Here is a 26,323-nt window from a genome sequence, read left to right as displayed (position 1 = left end):
GTTCAAGTGTGGTGTCTGACTTCCGAAGATTTCGTTCCATTGTGTCTAACTGTTGCTGCATTTGTCTCTGATTTTGTTTCATTTGTTGCATTAATTGCAATAATAATGTATTAGTGTCTGGAATCTGTTCCTCTATGCTTTTCGGCAGTGCATTTGCACCGACAACATTCACATTTTGACAAGCAGAAAATGTGTCTTGACTTATTTGAGAAAACTGTGAGGACGCAAAAACTGAATCTACAGTATTTGCAAGATTGTGTCCTGTCATTTCAGATTCCTGAGGCGAGCTGTTGCCGATCGATAATGCTTCCCTGTTCACTAATTGTTCCACTGCCTACACCATTATTGCAGCCTGCTCCATTTCCCTATGCACAATTACCAAATTACTACTTTGAAAGTTAGTTAATTCATTACTCGGCGGCGCTAACACACTGCTTTTGTCTTTACTGTCATTTCTCAGTTTACTTAGGAGCCTAGTATTAAGTTTTCACACGCCATTATTGTCACAATATTTCACACGACAACACAGAAAAGCATAATTTGAAGAGCAAAATAAGAAAACACATTAACATAGCATTGAAAATAATATCTACTTGGTGCAAATCTACATGCATGCCACAACTGTTTTACTCTATAACAATGAAAAACTACACCTACAAAGGAAATTCCCTCTTCAGTTACGCACTAGCAATAAACAAAGGCTGCACTAATTACACAAACTACAAGAAAATATCAGAAGATTCCAGTGAGGTATCCTCGGCTAAGGGTCGACATATGAAACGTCCCCTTAGAAAACTGACACACAATATTTTTAGCGCAATCTGACTTTTAATAATCCCTACAAAAGAATGGCCCTAACTAACATTAAACTATACCTTTCACAAATCACTTACCTCACAAAAATCTTCGTTATTCGAACTACTGCAATACAGCGAGCGCCACTACTGCCAGCTAAATAAAAGATTCAAACTACTGAAGGCACTAACTACTGATAGGCATAGTTAGCAAATGAAAGATTTTGATAGAGAACAAATAATGTATTTACCTTACTAGTGTTCAAAAGTCATAATATATACAGCAGTTCATGACATCCATTCTTACAAATGTACTGTTTCTGATGGACACACGTCCAGATCATCCGCTCTCAAAAATCCGCCATCTCACTTCCCCACATCCACCACTGCTGCCGGCTCACCTCCAACTGCGCAACGCTACGCGCTGTTAACATCCAGCTGCCCAGCACTACAATGGCAGACAATGGCAGACAACAATGCAAACTAGCCACTGACTGCACACAGCACAGCCAGTGATTTTCATACAGAGCGCTACGTGGCGTTACCAATAAGATAACCTAAACAGCCTACTTACAATATCTTCCATAAAAGATTACTGATTTATCCAGACTGACAGAAAGTGTGTTATATCTGGACTGGAGACTGCGTAGAATGTTAGAAAAGAAAGACACTTGCTTGCGAGAAAAACGTCATCGCAGTGGATGATTATATGGGTGAAAATGACTTTTCGCGTATGTATGGTTCAAATGGATCTGAGCACTATGGGGCTTAACAGCTATGGTCATCAGTCCCCTAGAACTTAGAACTACTTAAACCTAACTAACCTAAGGACATCACACAACACCCAGTCTTCACGAGGCAGAGAAAATCCCTGACCCCGCCAGGAATCGAACCCGGGAACCCGGACATGGGAAGCGAGAACACTACCGCACTCGCGTATGTATGGATGTCCACTTTCTGTGAAACAGGTTCACTATCTGAAGGTATAGGGACGACATCTTACGATTTTTTATTTTGCCTTTTTGAGTTGCATTGGTGTTTCTTTGCTCTCTAGACACGACAGTTCTCGTTCACATAGTTGGTAGATGATATTTTAGAAATGTAAACTGAATTTTCCGCCGATGCTTGGCAGCACATGATAACAATATTGAATAGGAAAGACTTCCTAATGTTCTGGAAAATTGCATATGTTTGGTCATGAACCGGCTTGCGGCTTCTCAGGCCATCATGAATGGCACAAATGCAGACAAAAAAACGTGCGACATATACAGATATTATTTATACATAAGTTACGAAAATGATGACACAGAAGTTAAATGCATTTGCACAAAAAGTTTTCTTTCCTGTTTTAGTCAATGTAACTATTTCTGTGTGGCATAAAAAATGTAACACATTCCTATGTAAACACTCTGCATGTCATCATTTTTGTATCTTCCTTGTCACACAAACGTCATTTTATCTGTGTTTGGGACCATCAGTTGTCACTTGATATAGCCTAAGAAGCCGAAATCCGGTTCGTAAGCAAATAAATACAATTTTGCAGAACACTAGGAAGTATTTGCTATAAACAATAATATTAAGTTGAGGTTGTCACTTGAATATCGGGACCTGTTTGCTCCTAAAATATGAATCCCACTGAACACACTTGGATTTCGATCAGTTTCACGAGTGTTCAAACGTTGCAGAAGCTTATTAGTCAGAGGTGTCAATGTTTCTGAAGAACCGATCTTTAACAGTGATGGCTGTGCAAAGGGCGATCAAAAAGTTTCCGTTCGAAGGCCGTACAGTCCAGTATCGATATACCAGTCAGGCAAAATAGCCTAGAACATTGAGGCACTCATCCCACCGAGCCACCATGTTGAAGATACCCGTTTGGAAAAACATCGTGCCGTGTTGTGTGAAGGAGTTCGTAAGTGCATTTGCACAAAAAAATTCTTTCCTGTTTTAGATAATATAACTATTTCTGTGTTGTTTAAAAACTGTAACACATTCCTATGTAAACACTCTGCATGTCATCTTTTCTGTATCTTCTGTGTAAATAATATCTGTGTCAGACAAACGACAGGAATTGTCGACACTTCAAGGATTTTTTGAAGGAGCGGAAAAGTGATAATTGCATGGGAAGACGACAGGACTATAGGGCGGGTGCTAGTGTCTCTACCACTTGAGTTGGTCCGTAATGGATGAGGCTGCCCTCCCAGATCGAGCGGAGTGTTATGACGAATCACGTCTAGTAAAGAACTTGATGATGCTTTTTAGTGGGTTAATCATATCTCAAGATGGCAACTAGGTGCCGATACCGGTAATGTGACTATTACATATTTCTAAGCGATCGCGACGTAAGGAATGATTATATAAACAGCTACGGAATTCCGTTGCATTTGGTCAAGTAGTTTGACCATAATTATAAATACTGCAGTTTGAATGGTCACAGAGGCCCAGTTGTAGGTATACGGGGGAAAAAGCACTCAGTCCACAAAGGAAATTATGTTCAAAACGCTTATGAGGTTCACCCTAGAATTACTTATGCGTTTACGATCCATACCAAGTACGACAGATAGAGTATACTGAAGGTATACAAATAACGGCAGCACGAATGGTCTCAGGTTTCTTTTTAATCCACAGGACAATGACACGGAAAACCTGAACTGACAGACCCATATCACTGACCTCAAATTCCGGTAGGATTTTGGAGCATATACTGTACTCGAACATCATGAATCACCTTGAAGAAAACGACTTATTGATACATAACCAACAAGGATTCAGAAAATATCGTTCTTGTGCAACACAGCTAGCTCTTTATTCCCATGAAGTAATGAGTGCTGTCGACAAGGGATCTTAAATCGATTCCATTTTCCTAGATTTCCAGAAGGCTTTTGATACCGTTCCTCACAAGCGACTATTAATCAAATTGCGTGCATATGGAGTATCATCTCAGTTGTACGACTGGATTCGTGATTTCCTTTCAGAGAGGGCACAGTTCGTAGTGATAAATGGTAAATCATCGAGTAGAATAGAAGCGATATCTGGCATTCCGCAAGGTAGTGACATAGGCCTTCTGCTGTTCCTGATTTACATAAACGACCTAGGTGATAATCTGTGCACCCCCTTAAATTGTTTACAGATGACGCTGTAATTTACAGTCTAATAAAATCATCAGACGATCAATTCCAATTACAAAATGATCTAGAGAGAATTTCTGTATGGCGCGAAAAGTGGCAATTGGCACTAAACAAAGAAAAGTGCGAGGTCATCAACATGGGAACTAAAAGAAATCCGATAAATTTTGGGTATACGATAAATCACACAAATCTAAGGGATTACAATTCGACTAAATACCTAGGAATTACAATTACGAGCAACTTAAATTGGAAAGACCACGTAGATAATATTGTGGGGAAGGCGAAACAAAGACTGCGCTTTGTTGGCAGAACTTAGCAGATGCGACAAAGCCACTAAAGATAAAGCCTACATTACACTTATCCGTCCTCTGCTCGAATATTGCTGCGCGGTGTGGGATCCTTACCAGGTAGGATTGACGGGGGACATCGAAAAAGGGCAAAGAAGGGCAGCTCGTTCCGTGTTATCGCGCAATGGGGGTGAGAGTGTCACTGATATGACACGCGAGTTGGGGTGGCAGTCACTGAAACAAAGGCGGTATTCTTTGCGGTGAGATCTATTTACGAAATTTCAATAACCAACTATCTCTTCCGAATGCGAAAATATTTTGTTGATAGCCACCTACGTAGGGAGAAATGATCATCATAATAAAATAAGAGAAATCAGAGCTAGAACGGAAAGATTTAGGTGTTCCTTTTTCCCACGCTCCATTCGAGAATGGAATGGTAGAGAAGTAGTATGAAAGTGTTTCGATGAACCCTCTGCCAGGCACTTAAGTGTGAATTACAGAGTAACCATGTAGATGTAGATGTAGACAGTTCAAGACAGACGTCAGCTATCCCGCGAAAGCTTGCCTCTGTAGTTTCAACAAGTACTAAGTTAAGAATCTAAGAATGCATTACAAATCCCTACGTGTTGCCCCCGAGGGGGGCACTGATGCGATACTAAACTGATGACAGTTTGCACAGAGGCGGTTAACACTCTCTATTTCCGTGTTCCATATACGACTAGAACGGGCGGAGCCGAAATACTTGGAAGTATGAGACGTACCCTCCATCAAGCACTGTACAGTGACGTGAAGTCTCGGCTTTTCTAGAGATGATTCTTGAAATGAAATAAAATACAACTGTACCATTATCATGTAGCAAACCTCAAGTTACTGGAAGAGAGTAACTGAGGGCGAATGACAGAATTACAGACGAAAATATTGATCAAACTAAGCATTTTTTTCTCCGTGCCGGAATGTAGTAAGCAAATGGGGTTTGCTGCAATGAATAAAGCATACATTGAATTTTTTACCGGTATTTTATTGAAAATATTAATATATTCACTGTCTAACTGGAACTTTCCTGAGGCAGCTCTGAAAGGAGGCAGATCGACGGTTGTCGCCGTGGCCCCGGTTGTGGTCATCTGAAACATGAAATTAACATACCACCCTGATCCTTACAGATGTAATTTTAGTTCTTCGTAGAGATTTGAAAAAAAAAAAAAGAGTGAACTTATAGGTGTTTGAAAAATGGCCATTTTTGGCCGAAAAAAATACTAAATATCAACATAAAAAAATCGACTACGATGAACTGCAGAGAATTCAATTTGCTTGAAGGGAGATCAAAAATCATTAAAATCGGATAAAATTGGAGCGTGGGCGACGACAACCATGCCGGAAACATAGTTTTGAGAAAAACGTGTTTAAAGTTTGACAAGTATTTATCATAATATATAAAAAGGGACGAGCTTGAAACTTACGGGTTATCGTCGATGCCTGGTCCAAAATAACTATCGCCCCGGCTAGTGGATGACCACTTTCTGATACTTTCACCTGATAATCTCTCATTTTCGGCCTAAAAGCCATTTTTGTCGCTGAGCGCATCGCTGCTGACGTCTCTGTCTTCATAGAATCGGCGCACTTCATCGCCGATTTCGATTTGAAGGGAGTTGGCCACGTGCATTAATGAAGTATGGTCTACATTCAATAGACATGTGGCCAAATTTGAAGCAATATCGACAACTACGCTTCGCATGAATATTATTTTTGTAGCTTATCTCCAAATGAGACTACTGAAACTTTCGTTCTCATTTTGAGTAAATCCGCCCAAACAACGCCCCAGCAAATCAGATTTACTCAGGTCTGTATAAAAAGGGAGCGTGAGTATAGAACCGGTTCTCTGATGTCTAGCAGTGCCGCGCACGCTAGGCTTGAAACGCTCACAGAATCGTTATTTTTTTGATTTCGCGCATATAATTTTGGGGAATAATTCTTCAATGTTTATACATTCGAATTCCGTAATAAAAAAATTTCGAGTTTTTTTTTACCATCACGCTGTCGTTCCACTTTGTGGAGTATGCCGAAACAAAGGCGTCGGAAAACCTAGTAAACCGGGACAGACGGTTCAATTCAAAAAATTTATTAAGGTTTCGCTGGCTATCTCATCCACCAGAGCTGGAACGCGCTGAGTGAATGTACGTTTCAGGGAACAGCAGTGCGGATACCAAAAGGCGTATCAAGTGCTGGGAGTCGAACTCGGCTGTAAATAGCGGCTCGACACCAACACAAGTTCACAGTCAGGTTGGAGTCCAGGCAGCAAGTACGCGAAAAAACACAGCTCGCAGCACCTGAGGTAGATGAGTGGGTCGATCTTCGAAATATTGCTCCTACAATGGTATAAAAAATTCGGCTGGACATTCGAAGGGGACTCCGTTAAATATTGCACAGTGGTTTGCTGAGTATAGACGGAGATGTATAGTTTTTACAGTTGCTCTCTTGTATAGCAACAGAAGAAAATTGTAATTGGATGGTAATTCAATATAAAAACAATGTTCTCGAAACCAAATTTGGGAAGCTATTCGTACTTGAACTCTGCTGAAATTTTATTGCTTTTCATTTTTTCCAGTAAATTATGCTTTAGAAATACTTAAGACAATAGAAAATTTTAGGTACAAGCTAGAACAAGTAATTAAACTATTCTGTGTAAATTCTCCAGTTGCAGAGCATAAATTTACTAAACGAATGCGCGACCATAATGAATTTTCGCCAATAAAGCCGTTAGATGACTTCATTCACGATTTATCAAGACTTTTGGCTGTTGCCATGATCAGACGTGTAATTAAGATTAAGCACCATAAGAAAGGGAGGTGTTTTTTTACTCCTTTTCAGCCGACAAAATTAGAACACTAATCACCAAATCATACGAACCTGCAAAAAAGCTTAAGTTTTCACTTAAAACTTCCGGGCTGATAGGCCGTGGTCGAAGTATAAAACTCTCTCCTGACGTTTCGTCTCCAACTTCGGGAGACATCCTCGGAGGTGCAGCGGCGAACTGCTTAAGTTTGTTTTAATAAGACATGTATCGACGTGAGAGGCCAACCGCCAACTCGGCCCAGAGATTTACTGAAATAAAAGTGCCAGGTTAGAGGCAGCGCTGCTGGGTGATATGTAAGTTCTTTTTCATTGAGGTATATATATAGCCTTTTTAATCACAAACACTATAGGTTAAATTATAAAGTATGACTTCAATGAGTACGATTTCACATTCATAAGATTAGCATTATAGATTACTGCAATAGCTACGTGCGGAATTCAGAAAAATATAGCAAGTATTCGTTATATCTTCTTCAAAATTACGTAGAACTTAAGTTTTAAATATATTTTACTGTGACTGTAGACATGGTATTTTTCCAAACAGTCTACTAAATTGTGTTGACTTGTAATACAGATTACAATGGATGAAATTGTTTGATTAACATTACAGTATATTGATAATTTTTTACTTATGGACCGTCTGACAGCAACTGAATAAAACACAATTATTCAGTTGCTGTCAGACGGTCCATAAGTAAAAAATTATCAGTTTACCGTAATATTACACGCAAGTGAGGAAGACAGGACTACAAAAGTTGTTTGACTCTACAGTTAACGGTTATGTCAAGGTAACTCCATTTTCCTCTCAGAGGGGGGTCGGTGCCGCGCATTTTATGTGTATACGACTTGAAAAACGAAGGAAACGTATTCCCCCTAGCGTTACCTCTAGGCGAACACCTATATCCCAGTAAACTTTCGATTGGTTCTGACAGGTGCCAAGTTAAGGCACAAGTCTTGTTGCAACTGACACTAAAATTTATTTTATGAATCGTACAATTTATTGGGTGATCTTGTTGCAACTGACACTAAACTTTATTTTATGAATTGTACATTATATTGGGTGATTTTTTTAATTTTATTTTCGTTGGCAGATAGCGTCTTAAGACTGTTATCTATTTTTCATCATTTCTTGATCCTCAGGAATTAATTATTAACATGAAAAATGCCGAGCCGCTGTGCCCAGATTCCAAGTTATACTATAACTGGCGGAGTAACTCTATTCAAAATAGAAGAAGGCGATGACGTGCCATCTTCAGTAGGGCCGTGCCTAGAAAAGCCCTGTAGTGTTCAAATCAAACTTCGGGCTGATGACAGCTTCATCTCCGCTTCCTACACGCAAAACCTCTCTCTACTGCTTCTTTCATCTCATGTACAGATCTTATGATAGCAGTAGCAGGAAACGTAATGAATGGAAATATGTCAGCGATTTAGACTTCCATTCGCAGCCAGAGGACTCCAAGTTTTCGCATGACACTTGTAGTGTTATTTTCTAGTCTGACATCAGGTCCTGCCGCAATGCGGTAGCAATAAGTGGTTAAATGCTTTGGGAGTGCAATGAAACCCCTGTCGCGTATTGTCTATGTCGGTTCTGAGTGGTCACTTCTTAGAGGTGATTTTTCTGTACATTTTTTTCATTGCTATATTTGCGACCTAGTCTCTTCGCCTACTGTTACAAGTGCTTCTTAAGCTCTCTAAGATTATGCCACTAGAGCGAGAAAACTTCTTGTCGTGCAAAGTATTCTTTACGTCGTATTGAGTTTACCGTAGCTATGGGAACGTACAGGATTCTCTGACGTTGCTGTTCCATAGATATTCCATAGATCATGTATTGCAGCTGACATGTTGCTAATAAATGTTGATTCAAAAAATTTTTATTACCGGTTATAGTCTTTGCTTCAATCTTCGTAAAAACGAAGAGACATTAATGTTTTTTATCTTAGACCACTCACTTCCTATCTTCAGTTAAATTACTTTAGTCGCTGCAAACTGTTTGACTGATCATTTCAATTTCTGTAAAACCAACCTCCAGCGGGTCTTACGACTTCTGTCTAATTAATTATTAAAGTTTTCAGGACATCTTTGACTAGTATATAGTAAAAAACCTTGCGCATCAACTTTATATCCTTCATAGCTGACGACTCACAATACATAACAAAACTTCGCGCCATAACCAACTGTAATGCTTTCAAAGTTGCGAGGATCAGTTCGGCAGACGGACACACCTTAGTCATTAACAATCTCACAACATTTGATATGGTACATTTAGAATAATACAATTCTTTGTTTACCAATGTACAACAATTCTAAATCAGTGGCGCAGACGAATCCAGCGGCATCTTCTAGTGCGGGGTGGCCGGTGGCCGTTAGGTTTTCCGCGACCAGTACTAATCAAACCCGTCACATAGGAAGTATCTTTCGCTATCGCTCGGTGATATGAAGCAGGCAAAATGAACACAGTTACGTAGTTTCACTTATTAATATTAACTTATTACATTCACGGCATTACTTGAAAATAATGATGTTGTGTTGAGAACTTCAACATTTTGTCTGCTCTCAGAACATAAAACATTGTCGCCGTTATTGTGTACCACCTAAAGGAATCCGCATGGAAGGTGAACTTTCTTTACAGCTAGATTAGACAATGTGCGATGAATGATTTTTCATCAACGTTTTCACTTTTAGTACTAGCAAAGAACTTTGTCGACACAAACTTCATTTTTTCTGTGCACTAACTATAAATCACGGTATGTTTGCTCTGAACATTTGATACTAAAGGAATTTGCTTAAAACGTTACGAGCTGGTAAGACTCAATTGTGAAGGACTCGTTGTTAGTGTGTATTTGATATTTTATCTAGAGTTAGTCTTTAATTATTCAGTGTAGATGGCACAATCTGATTTCACATTATCGATTACAGGATGCCTGAATGCAGAAGTGTTCAGCGTAACAGCCTGACCGTCCAACAGGAGAGGTACGTAGACGAAGGTTATTAGTTAGGACAATATCTTTCAGGTCACTAAGGACATCTGCCGTTCTTTCACAAGGTATGATTTAATATAGAAGCTAAAATACTTTAACACGCTGTAAGCGTGCCTCATTCTCTTACACTTCAGCTTTCTGCGATGACTTTATATGCTGATTTTCTGTTTATATTTTCGCACTGGGAGGGCTAGTCAAATGAAAACGAGACACATCGCAAAAAAAGTAAGTAAACTGTTTATTGTTTCAAAACTAATCGCCTCAACTGTTAATGCATTTGTCCTACTGTGAGACATGACGGCCAATGCCTACATGGAAAAAGTTTGCGGTTTCCTATGGAACGATGATTCTACCAAGGCGTCCACCTCTTCGTCCAGAGCAAATCGACTGCCACGAATGTCTTTCTTCAGGACTCCAAAAATTTGGAAATCAGATGGGGAGGGATCGCAGATGTATGGAGGATAAATAAGGGCTTTCCAGCGAAACTTCTGCAGCCTAGTGGAAACAACCTTGAGAATATGGAAAGAGCACGTTAGGTTGGTAGCAAGAAAGGCGATTGGTCGACAACTGTTTATTGGGAGAATTCTAAGAAAGTATAGCGCCTCTATAAAAGGTATCATCAGTAGAACACTGTATGAGCCATACTTGAGTATCGCTAGAGTTTTCGGATCATCACCAGGTGAGGGGTTACATCTCGTGCGAGGACCGCGAAAATATGAGACCTGACGGCTCGTAAGAAGGCGTAGCCTACTGGTAGTCGGTTTTCTTTCGCTCCCTTTGCGAGTGTAGCAGGAAAGGGAATCCTTGCGTTGGTACAACGTACCGTCTGCTATGCATCATATGACGGCTTTCTGAGAAAAAGTATGCATGCAGACGTTCACATACAAATCTAAATTGCGAAATGGTGCAACGACTTCTTGTTCCTAAATTCTTTTAAGGTCGCAAATACCGATACGCTGCTCGCCTAACATCTGAGCAACGAGCCAGAGCATATGCGGCATCCGAGCTGACCTGGACACAGCGCTTACGTCGCCAGACATCCTGTACTTCAACTTACTACTTCCAGCCAGCAGAAAATGTGAGCGCAATTGCCAGGCTTCAATGCGTAGTCTTATCGATGAAGATTACACATCTTTCACCGTCACTATTTAATTTGAAGCTCAGTCTTTGGCGTTCAGCTAAATTCGTACTACAATGTACTTTCGCTAAAAATTGTGGACTGTAGTCTCGTAAGTGGAGTATTCGGGTCCTTCAACTGAATGTACTGCTCTGCTCATTAATGCACTGAAAGAATTTCACGCGTGCGAATTCTGAGCTTCGAGATGGCGCTGCCGCTGATACAATCGGATTAAGGGACATGCCTATTTAATCTCACAGCAACGTTGATATTGTTCTCTGAAAGAATTTGCTGGCTGATAACTAGTTCTGGATTACCATCTTGCGTGTAGTTCGGAGAACATGCATCGATACTAGTGAGTCAGAAAACAATTTCGAACTCTTGGAAACGTAATGCAGCATTTCACGCTTTGGATTCCTTTACGGTTTTTATCGGGAGTACGTTGCACAAGCTCAACCTCTCTCTTCATCTCAGAATATCACCCACACCCAACATCATCAATTATTTATTGCATATAGTCCAGTCTTTCTGATCTGTTTTTCTCTACGATTTTTATAATCTACGGCTACAGCTTTCTGTAACACCACAGTTAAGACGCTTAGACACGCTTCTGCTTCGGTGTATTCGTCGACCGTGATTCACTTCTAAACAATGCAGCGTCCAAGACGTACTAGCTTAGAAATGTATCCCCTCAAATTAAATATTATGTTTGATACCAGTAGACCCATTGGATAAAAGGGTGAGGGAGGGGGGGGGGGGGAGAGGGGTTGCTCGCTTTGACTTAGCTTGTCTGCTTTTCTTATATCCTCCTTGTTTCTCTCGTCGCGCTTTATATTGCTTCCAAGATAGCAGAATTCCTTGACTTTATCAACTACGTGGTCTCAATTTCGATACTAATTTTGTCGCTGGTCTCATTTCTGCTGCTGCTTAATACTTCCTCCTTTCCTTTGTTTACTTCCTGTACATGTTATGTGCTTCTTGCTTTTCAGCTCATTCAACAGATAACTCATCCTCACCTTCTCATAGGACATCAGCGTCATCATCGAAGCTTGTCATTGGCGCATTTTACTCTTTAACTCCATTTCTGAACCTCTTACTTTATTCATTGCTTTTTCGATATGCAGGTTGAACTGTAAAGGAGAATTATTGCACCCCTGCGTTACACAGATTTTAACCCGAGAATTTATCTGTTTCTTCTATTGTAATTGTTCCCTCTTTGTTCTAGTGCATAATATATATTAGCCTCTTTTCCTCTCCCATATACCTATTTTTCTGAAGATTTCAAACATTTTGTATCGTTTTAAACTGAGAACGATTTTTATATGTCGACAGATCTATGAGAGTATCTTAATCTTACTTGAGTCTTTCCTTTATCATTAAGCAAATGAGAATTTTTCCATCCTCAGGCTAAACTGATAACCGTCTACCTGATCCTCAATTTTCTTTCGTTACCTCCAGGACTGCGTGGAGGATATTCTTCCGAAAATCCGCTGGCATGTCTTCAGTCTTACAGATTCTAGACAGTAACTTGAATCATCATTTGGTTGTCATTATCCAAAGTGATTTCAGAAATTCAGCAGGAATTGTCTCTATTCCTTCTGCCTTGTTTTAACGCGAGTCTTCCAAAGCTGTGTGAGATTAGAAGTCGCTCCTCTACAACTCCCAAATTAACACACATTTCTTTATTTTTATCACATTATAATGTTTCTCCCCTTCTGAAAATACTCGACGTACTCTTTCCACCTACACGCGTTCTCCTCTGCGATTAACACGTGTAATTACTTTTGTACTCTTAATGCTGACGCCTTTGCTTCTCATTTCACTGAAAGCTATGTTGGTTTTCTATATCCTGAAACTGTCCTACCGACGAGCATTTTCGTTTAGATTTCTTCATAAATATACTGTAGGAAATTGACTTAAGCTTCCTGTTGTTTTCATGTAAAAATGTTTCACATTGCTAGGTTCCTTTCTTTTTCCGAATATTTTTGTGTTTCCTTCATTTGTCGATTGGTTGAGTGTTTCTATTGCTAGCTACATTTTCTTTGCAGTTACGTTTATTATACGTATACTTATACGTCCAACTTCTACAAATGCTCTTTTTAAGGATGTCAATGCCTCTTCAACTGTAATGCTAACTATTGTATTTATTATTGTTGTTTTTACAGCCTCAGAGATCTTCAAAAGCACATCTACATGGTTACTCTGTAACTATCACTTAAGTGCCTGGCAGAGGGTTCATCGAACCGTTTTCATACTACTTCTCTACCATTCCACTCTCGAATGGAGCGTGGGAAAAAGGAACACCTAAATCTTTCCGTTCGAGCTCTGATTACGCTTATTTTATTATGATGATCATTTCTCCCTACGTAGGTGGGTGTCATCAAAATATTTTCGCATTCGGAAGAGATAGTTGGTTATTGAAATTTCGTAAATACATCTCGCCGCATGAAAACCGCCTTTGTTTCAGTGACTGCCACCCCAACTCGCGTGTCATTTCAGTGACACTCTCACCCCCATTGCGCGATAACACGAAACGAGCTGCCCTTCTTTGCCCTTTTCGATGTCCTCCGTCAATCCTACCTGGTAAGGATCCCACACCGCGCAGCAATATTCCAGCAGAGGACGGATAAGTGTAATGTAGGCTTTATCTTTAGTGGCTTTGTCGCATCTACTAAGTTCTGCCAACAAAGCGCAGTCTTTGTTTCGCCTTCCCCACAATATTATCTACGTGGTCTTTCCAATTTAAGTTGCTCGTAATTGTAATTCCTAGGTATTTAGTCGAATTGTAATCCCTTAGATTTGTGCGATTTATCGTATATCCAAAATTTATCGGATTTCTTTTAGTTCCCATGTTGATGACCTCGCACTTTTCTTTGTTTAGTGCCAATTGCCACTTTTCGCGCCATACAGAAATTCTCTCTAGATCATTTTGTAATTGGAATTGATCGTCTGATGATTTTATTAGACTGTAAATTACAGCGTCATCTGTAAACAATTTAAGGGGGTGCACAGATTATCACCTAGGTCGTTTATGTAAATCAGGAACAGCAGAGGGCCTATGACACTACCTTGCGGAATGCCAGATATCGCTTCTATTCTACTCGATGATTTACCATTTATCACTACGAACTCTGCCCTCTCTGAAAGGAAATCACGAATCCAGTCGTACAACTGAGATGATACTCCATATGCACGCAATTTGATTAATAATCGCTTGTGAGGAACGGTATCAAAAGCCTTCTGGAAATCTAGGAAAATGGAATCGATTTAAGATCCCTTGTCGACAGCACTCATTACTTCATGGGAATAAAGAGCTAGCTGTGTTGCACAAGAACGATATTTTCTGAATCCTTGTTGGTTATGTATCAATAAGTCGTTTTCTTCAAGGTGATTCATGATGTTCGAGTACAGTATATGCTCCAAAATCCTACCGCAAATTGAGGTCAGTGATATGGGTCTGTCAGTTCAGGTTTTCCGTGTCATTGTCCTGTGGATTAAAAAGAAACCTGAGACCATTCGTGCTGCCGTTATTTGTATACCCTCAGTATACTCTATCAGTCGTACTTGGTATGGATCGTAAACACATAAGCAATTCTAGGGTGAACGTGAAGGAATTACGGAAAACTGTATTTAGTAACTCCACTTAAGTGACACCATCATCGGTAACATATCCATCGCCATCGTGCAGTGATGGTACTGTTATTTTGCCACTGGTGTACTTTACGTACGACCAGAATCTCTTTGGGTTTTCTACCATTGACTTTAGCTTTCTGTTGTTTTCATGCATAAATGTTTCATCTTGCTAGGTTAATTGTTGGAACTATTAAAAGCATCTCGCATTGAAGTCCGCACTAAATTTCGAGCTTTCATGAAACTTAGCCAGTCTTGGGGATTTTGCGTTCTTCTGAATTTGGCATGCTTTTTTCTTTGCTTCTGCAACAGTGCTCTGACGTGTTTTGTGTACCATGGTGGATCATTCTCATCTGTTATTAACTTATGCGGTATGAATCTATCTATTGCTGTCGATACTGTGTCTTTGAATTTGAGCCATATCTGGTCTACACTTACATAATTAGCTTGGAGGGAATGGAGTCTCTCTCTCGTAGGAAGGCATCAAGCGAATTTTTATCTGCTGTTTTAAGTAGATATATTCTGCATTTATTTTCAGTGGCAGGCTGGAAGTCTGTACAGACTGCGGTTTGTCGTTCCGTGAGACTGCTGCTCACGTTGCTTGGCCTCTCATATTTGTCTTGCGGATACGAAATCGAAATACTTCATATTCCCTCGTTAGATTACATTCAGTTCTCGGTATCCTGCTAATTTATTTATCATTCGTCTCTTTTAACGTTGTGTGTTCCTTTGTTGCTGCTCGTTTTGTGGATTCTGCCATGTTATTGGATTTCTAGCGATCGACTGTCTCGCATGTCCTCTAACTAACTTTCCCACATCGGCTGCCTTTTCTGTGATGCCAGAGTTTTATCGTTCCGAAGGCGTCATGCATCTCCCCCCCCCCCCTCCATTCCCCTATTTCCAAATTTATCTGCGTATGTCGTTATGTGGTTCCATCTAGTACCGTACCTGACTTAGGAATTTCATTTGCGGTTGCACGCTGTATAGCTGAACTCTGCGTACACCGGGCACTGTTCCACAGGAGTATCACATATGTTATAAACTGTTTGTATTCTGAAATATTTAGATAATATGGAACGTATTTTCAGACTAATTCGCGTAGCTCTAACTCAATTACTTACATTAAAGAACCTGTTATGTCGGCATTTCTGTCCTGCGATTTGCGAGACCATTCGGTATGACGCCAGGAAAGAATATGTAGTTGAAAATTCGTGACTTGCGCTGTATCTGTATGCCATTTCATCACCAAGAACCAGTTTCGGCCATATAACAGACCATCTGCAGGAATAAAATGACATCAATTACAGGACAGATCACAACAGCTTGTATTTAGATTTGTGTCCGCCTCCATAGCTGAGTCTTCAGCGCGTCAGAATTCAATGCGAGGGGCCAGGGTCCGATTCCCGCCTGGTACTAGGACTGGGACTGGGTGTCGTGTTGCCTTCGTATCATCCTCTTGGCCAAGAAAGTCGCCGAAGTGGCGTCAGATAAAAAGACTTGAACCAGGCGACTGGTCTACCCGACTGGAAGCTTCAGCAGTACGACACTTCTTCTATACGACTGCTAAAAATTAACTGCATCAAAATCACATTATACAGCAAAGCATCCAACACACACACATGGTAATTAGTTAATGGAGTGAAGCACGTAGACTGACTTCGCCTCATACGTTTGTTATCATATGTGTGATTGATTTTTCAAAAAATATTTAGAACTTGTAAGCCACCGCCTTCTCAAAATAATGTGGCAATATCTTGCTTCAGTTGGTGCTTCAAATGGTAAGCTAAATATTCTCACGATTCGCAATCCCAGATTCTGGTTGCGGAGGAATACACCACTTGTCTGCTCTGCAGTGGACTTAGTTCAAATCTACTAAAATCTGTAATAAACTCTTCATGTATTTCATCCGGCGTTATCACAGACCTGAGTGGCTGCAAAGTCATATAGCATACCGAGGACTTAGTTTTCTAGCAACCTAAGAGTTTCTGCTAGCTGTTGGTCCATCTCTGCTATCTTAGGTCGCTCCTGTCTGAATGGAAACCGAAACGTAAAGTACACTTTATGGTTGACGCTGACAAGCTTGCTTTACTCGCTACTCAGTTTCCGCCAGTCACCTGCCTGGTTAAAATGGCTCTGAGCACTATGGGGCTTAACATCTGAGGTCATCAGTCCACCAGAACTTAGAACTACTTAAACCTAACTAACCTAAGGACAAAATGGTTCAAATGGCTCTGAGCACTATGCGAATTAACTTCTGAGGTCATCAGTCGCCTAGAACTTTGAACTACTTAAACCTAACTAACCTAGGGACATCACACACATCCATGCCCGAGGCAGGATTAGAACCTGCGACCGTAGCAGTCGCGCGGTTCCGGACTGACCTAAGGACATCACACACATCCATGTCCGAGGCAGGATTCGAACCTGCGACCGTAGCGGTCGCGCGGTTCCAAACCGAAGCGCCTAGATCCGCTCGGCCACATGGCCGGCACCTGCCTGGCTCACCCCAGATACTAACATCTTTGTGCGCCGTTCTGCCGGCACCGTGACGATCAAGACTGCTTTCCCAGTTTGTAAACCCGAAAGCTTTTCCTAGGAAGCTACGGCATTAATCCGTTGACTACCATTGGGACGTATGTGTCTCATGACACATTGAATGGGAATCTGTGGGTGTTTGGTGCCTATTATTACATTGTGTCAATGTTCCACATGTGAAGTGAAGCTTGCTAATGGCTTGCAGAATGTCTGTAATAGCAGTTGCACTTGAAAGCTGTGCTGTCTTTAAGTACCATTGTTAAACCTCAGTTCCGTTCCGCGTTGTCCCACCGAATTAGTTCGCGCCTGCAGACATGCAACCAAATAAACAGATTTCGAAAGCGTCCTGCTGTCGCGCCTTCCCAACGATTCCTATCATTGAACTGCGCGCACATATTGACGTTTGACACGTCACAATCAGACTCCATATTGAGCGGCTGTAACGTGAGTTAAAAACTTGGAGGGGTGCTCTACCTACTGATGTGTGTCTGTTTTCTGCATACCTTGTAATTTATGAGTAACTGTCTTCTGAAATCCCAGAGGTACTTGTAACACTGAATATCCCACCCCTCCCCATGTTCGAAATCGAAACGGCGGGTAATTATTTGTTTCACATCATTATTTCTGATTGCAACATTGATTAAAATAACCATAGATTAATGTATTTTATCCGAAAAAAATTGGTAGTCAAAGAGTTAAGAAATTTTTTTCGTCAGAGCACTTGCATAAGTAGAACGAATGCTTCAGTTATCAAGGATTGCTAGGACAGATTTTGTTGAAACTGAATCTAACGCTGCCTCAAGGTGTGCTAATATATTCGGTGCTTAAGTTCAAGGCTTGCAAATGGTCTCTGTGCAACATCCACTTCTAAAGCTAGTTTATTCAATGTTCGGTCTATCCTAGTGATGTTATTTTTAATTAGTACCTAGAAAATTACGGAGAAGACACAGTTACAGCTGTGTTTATTCTTTTGTCTTTATAGTCTCTTCTAAACTACAGGAATTTCAGCACTATCCCGGCTTAGGCAGTTTCTTCTTATACAGATATTCCGTAAATAATTTTCTAATTTCATTTTGTATCTAGTTTTAAATACTTTTGATGGAACACCATTATGTCTAGACGTCTTTCCCTTTTTTACAGCCGGCCGAAGTGGCCGTGCGGTTAAAGGCGCTGCAGTCTGGAACCGCAAGACCGCTACGGTCGCAGGTTCGAATCCTGCCTCGGGCATGGATGTTTGTGATGTCCTTAGCTTAGTTAGGTTTAACTAGTTCTAAGTTCTAGGGGACTAATGACCTCAGCAGTTGAGTCCCATAGTGCTCAGAGCCATTTGAACCATTTTTGAACCTTTTTTACAACTCGAATAGCCTCGTGCACCTCATCTGATGTTACTTCTAGTACGCCATTATTGTTATTATTAGCTTTTCGTATTTATAATTGATTTCCTTTTATATGCAGACATGTCAAGAAATGTTAGAATGATTGTACTATTTCCTCTGTGTTGTAATTTGCTGCGCCATGTGGCGCTTTTAACTTACGAAACGGTGGCACCTCCAGAACGAAAGTTTCTGTAATATTTTCTTCAATGTTTTCAGTTGTTTCTCTCGTCAAATTTTTATAGCACCTTCTCTCACCAAAGAAAGCATTGCCGAATAATTTTGTTCAGCGCAACAGGGTTTATCCAGTTTTTTTTTATCTTTGGCGTTAAACCTTCGCCCTCTCGACGAAAGGGGCAATAATTTGTCCCCACTGTCTCCAGATAGTTCAGATATTTATTTCGGACATTTATGATTGCTGCGAAAGCAAACGTACCCAAAAATAATTAGCTGGCAGAAGTATGTATACGTCAGAGGCAGTCTGCAAGGGAAATTCTGAAACTTTGATGGAATCTCATCGTGTGGCTAATGTAATACCTTATAAGGAAATAGAATGTTATCATGAAAGACTAAGTGACGCACGTTGTAATAAATGTAGCGTGGTTGATAGCGATAATGCATCTGATAATCACAGTGAATCAGGAGATGACTCCTGCGAGAGCTGCAACGGATCCAAAGACCCCGGCCACGACGATGGTTCTGGCACTGAACAGCCACTAGCCTCCCACTATTTGTGAGTTCAGTTTGTTGCAGGAACACTTCAGTCTCTGGCACTCAAGATAGCCGTTCCGATTCTACGTCTAAGCGTACTCGAATGAAATTCTGTTTTACAATTTTGAGATGGTAGGACGAACAAGGTACTCAGAAACTGTACATATATCCTACGTGGACGCCCACAATTATAACTGCCTCATTATCAATTAAACATGACTGAAATGATATCTGAATATATAATCTCACTATTTACTGAGGACTTGAAGGCCAAAACAGCGTTCGATTGGACAGTTCATTTTCGAGCAATTCATTGTCGCTTGCGACCTATAATCGCATGTTAAGAAGATGATATTTTATCCGGTGTTACAAAACAGGAAATGGAGTGCATCTGCCTAACTATTTTATCATTGTAGGTTAAGAGTTTGATACATGAATTGAGATCTGAGTCATCACTACAAGAAAAGTGTTCGTCCCCTCTTTATACCTCTCTTCATGTTCCACTTGGAATTTTGAGCTACTAAAATTTATAATGACATTTATTTGATGTATCATCTATCACCTGTTTATGATGTGTGTTCAGAATAAATTAACAACTATGTATCGATACGGCTTACCTTGAATCTTCGCGATTGAGGGAAACTTACTGTAAATCATTAGAGAAACTTGAAATAACACGATTCAACCTACTCGAAAAAAAAACAAATTAGTTTTGAGGGAGTTAAAGATGCAGTGACTACCTTATGTTAAAGTGCGTACTCTCTTCGGGAGCCTACGGCTGTTGTTTTCATTTACTGTATTATAATTTGTGCGTCACACTGTAAGCCTATGCCCACGAATTTTTCATTTTTTACGCTGTAGACTAACAGCTTGTCCGTTACTTTAGTAGTCATTTTCTGTGACTGTTCTCGCTATATAGATATCATGATCCACATCATGTACTGCGCCGTCTGCTACAGAGCCCCTTACTGTCAGAACACTTGTCTTCTGATACGTAAGAGGAGCACTGTAACAGTTCATACAGGTTGTTCTGTACCATTGATCTTTCATAATACTCTTCCACTTTCTTAGACACGGCTGAATGAGAATCTGATGATGTGATGATGTTCTTCCTTTCATGGATGACTTCGCAACCTGCATCTATCTTCCCCGGCTAAACAGCCTGGAAAAAAAATACTCCCAAAATGGGTATTTGGGCAAGACGACCGGGCATTGTGCAACCTAAACGCTGAATTCCAACACCGAGGGTGCGTCTAGGAGTGGCTACATCATAAAAGGAACACGACTGCCGACGCCTCTGAAGTATCCGTCCCACAGTCTTCTGAACAAATTCTCGCAGTTCAGCTTTAGGTTCCCCGTTGTTCCTGTATTTCACCTAAGAGGAATATTTCAAGGTTCGTTCAAAAGGGCACAACCGATTCCTCCTCTCATCTTTCCCTTAATTCTCTCTTCAAAAGAGGTAGTCATTTGTCTCTGTTGACCATGTGACAGAAAATATTAAATTTTGTTGGTTTTGTTAATGAGTAAGAAGATTAAGATCATATGATTAGACACTGTGACCATAATAGCATCGAAACGGAAGAAGACAGAAGACCTTTCTTCAAAATTGTTTCAGTGAAGAAGAAGTAATGGGATTTCTTTAAATCGACTAACGAAAGGGAAGCTGACATATCGAAATCAGTGACAGTAGCACAGAACATAAAGTGAAATCGCTCAACGAGGGAAAGGCGACTGGATTGTGTGGGATACCTGTAAAAGCCTACATGGAGTATGCGCAAGAACTTGCTCCTCCTCTAGCAGCAGTGTACTGAAGGGAACGAAGCGTTCTTAGTGACTGGGAAAAGCGCAGGGTATTCCCAGGCTCAAGAAGGGTTGTCGAACAGATACACAAAACTATGAACCTATATCTGACATCAGTCTGTCGTAGAATTTTTGTACGCACCTTATACTCAAGTATTAAGACCTTTCTGGATACCAAAACTGTCATCTAAAGGGATCAACATGAGTTCCGAAAATAGCGATCGTGTGATAACTAACTCTGCTATTTCAAGAGACTCACGAAGTAGTAACTAGCAGCGCCGAAGTCGGCGTCATGCTTCCCAAAAGCAAAAGCACTGTCACCTAATGAACAAAATAGATTAATATCGGAAAAGCTAGTTTTACTGAGTTGAAGCGTTCCCAGCAAGTGGAGCACAGCATATCATTCTTAACGGAGAGGAATCTTCAGATGAAAAAGTAATTTCAAGCGTACCCCAAGAAAATGTTATAGGACCTTTAGAGTTCATAACAAACATAAATGAAACTTCCTGGCAGATTAAAACTGTGTGCCGGACCGAGACTCGAACTCGGGACCTTTGCCTTTCGCGGGAAAGTGCTCTAACCAACTGAGCTACCCAAGCACGACTCACGCCCCGTCCTCACAGCTTAACTTCTGCCAGTACCTCGTCTCCTCCCTTCCAAACTTAACAGAAGCTCTCCTGCGAACCATGCAGAACTAGCACTCCTGAAAGAAAGGATATTGCGGAGACATGGCTTAGCCACAGGCCTGGGGGATGTTTCCAAATGAGATTTTCACTCTGCAGCGGAGTGTGCGCTGATATGAAACTTCCTGGCAGATTAAAACTGTGTGCCGGACCGAGACTCGAAGTCGGGACCTTTGCCTTTCGCGGGCAAGTCTCTAACCAACTGAGTTATCCAAGCACGACTCATGCCCCGTCCTCACAGCTTTACTTCTGCCAGTACCTCGTCTCCTACCTTCCAAACTTGACAGAAGCTCTCCTGCGCAGACCCATTTTTGTATGGTTAGACGACAGCCGAACCGTGAAGGTAGAATTATACGAGTAGGCACTTGAGCTCACGCGGAGGATTACCAGCAATCGTTCTTCCCGCGCATCATTTGCTGCTTGAACAGGAAAGATGGGGAACAACAGTGGCACACAAAGTGCCCTTCGTCACACGCTATAAAAGAGCCAGCTGAACATAAACGTAGATGAAAACCATGAAAGACATCATGAACTCCAATACTCATGCCGTTATTGACACAACCGAAACTCCAGTCTACCTACTGGTGAACGAACAATTTCGTTAGTTGCAAACACTGTCACTACCTGGATTAAATAGATTGGCCACCTCCAGTAGAAATATGAGCAGATGGTCCATGGTATTATTAAAGAAATGAAAGAAGTATGAAGCAGCATTATCGCTCACTTTTGAAAACTTTATATCTGACATTTTCTAAGACATGGACACGTGCGTTATCTCGAAGCAAACTCTTATCGCTGTTGTTGCACTGATATCGTGTAATCAAATTCAATATAGCTCTTCCCGTCTTCAACGTTTCAGTGGGACAAATGACGGAACAGTAATGTGAGAGTACAAGTAGAAAAGACGAAGAAAACCTCAGAAAACCTATCCAACATAATAAGCAGGTTGATGACCGTAGAGTTCCCGACGATTGAGTTACACAAGAAACTTCCCTTTACAAACTTATTCACAGTAAAGCAACCAAGAATAACCTAATTAGCACCCTATATAACTAATTTGCAAGTGACTGTGAAGATATCTAAGTAACAGCCGAAAAGGTTCATAAAATGTTGCTTTTACTATGAAAACTGACAGAATAATTGGTTTCCGTAATTATCACTCTGTAGAATTCGCCGAGATATATCCTGTAAGCGTCCCTCATATTTCATTCATGTCATCCACGTTATCCGCCTACGACTGCCTGTTTTCATTAGGGGGACACAAAGCTAGTACAGGAAAATAATACTGAGCGGCAGATGACTCTGAAGAACTGAGCTGAACTAGCGACGCTTAGACACGAAGCAAGGACTCGCATTATGGGCTTACATGTAACACTGCACAGTGCTTCGTCGCAGGCCATCAGAGTGAAGTTTCAGTCTGTCATATGGAACTTAGTAATAATGTGGTATAGGTCACCACTGAACAGGCCATGCTGCTTATCTCCAAAACCTAAAAATATTTCTCGGACGTATACGGATGCGCTTATTCAGGGTGATTCATAATTCATGTTACACGCTTCTAGAGGTTGTCAAGGGGGACTCAGTAGTTCAAGATTTACGTAGGGACCCATGTCCGGAAACGGTTCTTTCTAGTGTTACAAGGAAAACAAGAGCTAGGAGTTTCTTAAGCATTTCGCCTGTTATGGCAGGGTACCCATATTCATGAATGGTACGATGACGTCATGTCACATAATGTCCTCTGTTTCCACGTGCCTTGTTTTTATGCTTCCAGCTGCTGCGTCAGGTGACATTACGGTGCTTAATACTACAGTAACAGGCTGCCTGTGTAGACGTTCTCGAGTACACCGATATGTAAATAATTTACGATGAAGCTCGCTGCAATGGAAAAGAAGCTCAGCGTCTGTACCACAACTACTTTCCAAGTCGTGTGACTCCGTCTCATGCCATGTTCACCAGAGTAGAACAACGGCTGCGGGAAAGTGGGAAGTTCACAGACGATAGAGAAAATTGTGGTGCTCCAAAAAAGCAAAGATTGCGGCGCACTGTCGTATTGGCAAAGGAAGTTCTTCATGAGCTTGAAGAGAACCCATCGACGAGTACTCGAGCTATTGCACGTGACTTACATGTGTCTCACTCATCTGTCTGACGTGTTCTGCATGAATAGCAACTTCATCCATATCAGCCTCAGAAGGTACATACCATACTCCCGGTGGATTTTGTCCCTCATGTCAGTTTCGGTACTTGATTTTTACACCGTTGTGTGGCTTTTCCTCAGTTTACAAGGCGAATTTGGTTCACACGCAAAGCGCATTTCCACAGGGAAGGTGTTCTAAACGCTCTAAATAGCCGCATTTGGGAACAACAAAACCCTAAAGCAACGTGTACGAGAAGATATCAGCACACTTTTAGCATCAGTGTTTGGGCTGGTATCTGCGATAATCTTGTGATTGGGTCGAACATCCTTCCTCCCTACCTAATGTGTGCCAGATACTTGATATTCCTGCAACAAGTGCTGGTGGAGTTTTTGGAAGATGTGCCACTGGTCATTCGGCACGAATTATGGTTCCAGCATGATGGAGCGGCAGTACATCTTACAGTTCGCGTCCGAAATGATTTGAACGTAGTCTACGGGGACGGTGGATCGGTCTGGGTGGACCACATGCTTACCCACCAAGATCTCCAGATTTAAACCCTTTGGGCTTTCTTGTGGGTCCACATGATAGTCTTGTTTACGAGACCCCTTTCAGTCGGAGGAAGATTTGGTTGGATGGATCATAGCTGCGGTAGAAGTGGTTACTGTACACCACACATCTTGAACAGAGTTTATGCGAACTTACTGCGCAGATACACTGTGTGAACCGATCTTGGTCGTCGTCATATCGAACAACTGTTGTAATTATCACAGTAAATATGAGTCACATCTATATATCTTGTTTTCCTTGTAACATCGAAACGAACTGTTTCCGGACATGGGTTTCTATGTAAAACTTGATCTACTAAATCTCCTCTAGAACCTCTAGAAGTGTGAAACATGAATTGTGCTACTCCCTGTATGTCTTAAATACGCAGATGTCAAAGGCAAACCACATATGTGCATTTTCTTGCTATTTATGTAAAGACTGAAGAACAGTTGGTGGAATTTGATAGTGTGTGTCATAAAATAGCCTGTATGGAAATAAGTTATCAGGAGTAAACTGCTGTGACGCAAGGTGTAGTGAATGAAAACGTAGTTGATAAACCTAACTCATCTGATAACAGTAGCGATAGTGGAAAAGACGCGACACGTATGAGGAGTGTAACAAAATCTATTGTGGACTATGATTCCGACAATGAGACACATTAGGGGCAAATTACTCCTAGCAAAATATTTCAATTACTAGTTGTAATACAGGTCGCCAAGGTAACGCGTTCTTTGCCAGAGTCTTAGGTGGAGACACTGATGATTAACCTGTGGGGGAGAAGCCCAGTGAAACTCTGAACTACTGAGGAGGGAGACGAAACAACGAACTGAGAACCATCGATAAATTCCGTTTGGAGTTTCCTATTCAGAAATGGCTCACCTTTGAGTAGTTTTAATTTGAAACTATAAATCTGCACTACCATTCATTGAAAGCAGTGGTACGTATAACTCGTCTGACAAATCATTACCAGTGACAAAAATAGGACCTAAACGCGTGACCGGTGAAGGCCACCCGTAGTCTGTATGTACCATATGGACCCGTCTGGAGAGGTACGAGGACTAACGACTACATACCAAGTATTTACGGAGAATTTTAAGGCAGTTAAAAGTGGTTAGAGAGATTTTTTTAGAGTAACTCCCTATTGTTTATGACAGTCATATTATCAACGACGCTATCGTCACAAGATAAAATGTTACAGTTTCATTTGCCCTCCCCTGAGGCTTATTTTACCGTTTCAACTTATTATAATTTTACGTATAATCCAGATCTGAGAATATATAAAGGTCCCAAGAATATAATAGATACATACAAAAAATCTTCTATCAATGATCCCTGTGTCTTTGTCATTATATAAACTAGCCAAGTGAAAGTACGCAGATACCTATCAGCGGATATCAATATGGCGTGTGTTCACTTTTCGGCATTATAACTGAAGATACATTCAGTGAGGTGTCTGAACGCCAGGTACTGATGTTCAACACTGGGGTCTGGCCTCGAGGTTCCAACTCGTCCCAAACGTGTTCGTTCCATTGGGTTCAGGTCGGGACTCGGGTAAGGCCAGTCCATTTCAGGAGTTCTAATCAAAAATTCCATCTTTGAGTCATCAGTCTTCTGACTGGTTTGATGCGGCCCGCCACGAATTCCTCTCCTGTGTCAACCTCTTCTTCCCAGAGTAGCACTGGCAACCTATGACTTCAATTATTTACTCTTATTATTAATTATATCTTCCACTTCAGTTTCTACCCTCTACAGCTCTCTC

At 41.0% G+C, this 26,323-nt stretch overlaps 1 protein-coding gene across 1 annotated transcript in view; it reads left to right on the top strand.

Moving 5' to 3' along the window:
* The window catches only part of LOC124615515 (villin-1), a 376,118-nt gene that overhangs the window by 124,529 nt on the left and 225,266 nt on the right, over nucleotides 1–26,323 (top strand). Inside the window, exon 2 of the mRNA XM_047143473.1 lies at nucleotides 9,973–10,026. Coding sequence (XP_046999429.1) covers nucleotides 9,974–10,026 — 53 coding nt within the window. The 5' untranslated portion in view covers nucleotide 9,973. The remainder of the gene's footprint in view (nucleotides 1–9,972; nucleotides 10,027–26,323) is intronic.

The sequence above is a fragment of the Schistocerca americana genome, chromosome 5, assembly GCF_021461395.2.
Source record: "Schistocerca americana isolate TAMUIC-IGC-003095 chromosome 5, iqSchAmer2.1, whole genome shotgun sequence".
Classification (NCBI taxonomy): domain Eukaryota; kingdom Metazoa; phylum Arthropoda; class Insecta; order Orthoptera; family Acrididae; genus Schistocerca; species Schistocerca americana.
The sequence above is the reverse complement of the archived record's forward strand: the minus strand, read 5'-3'. Positions and strand labels throughout refer to the sequence as shown.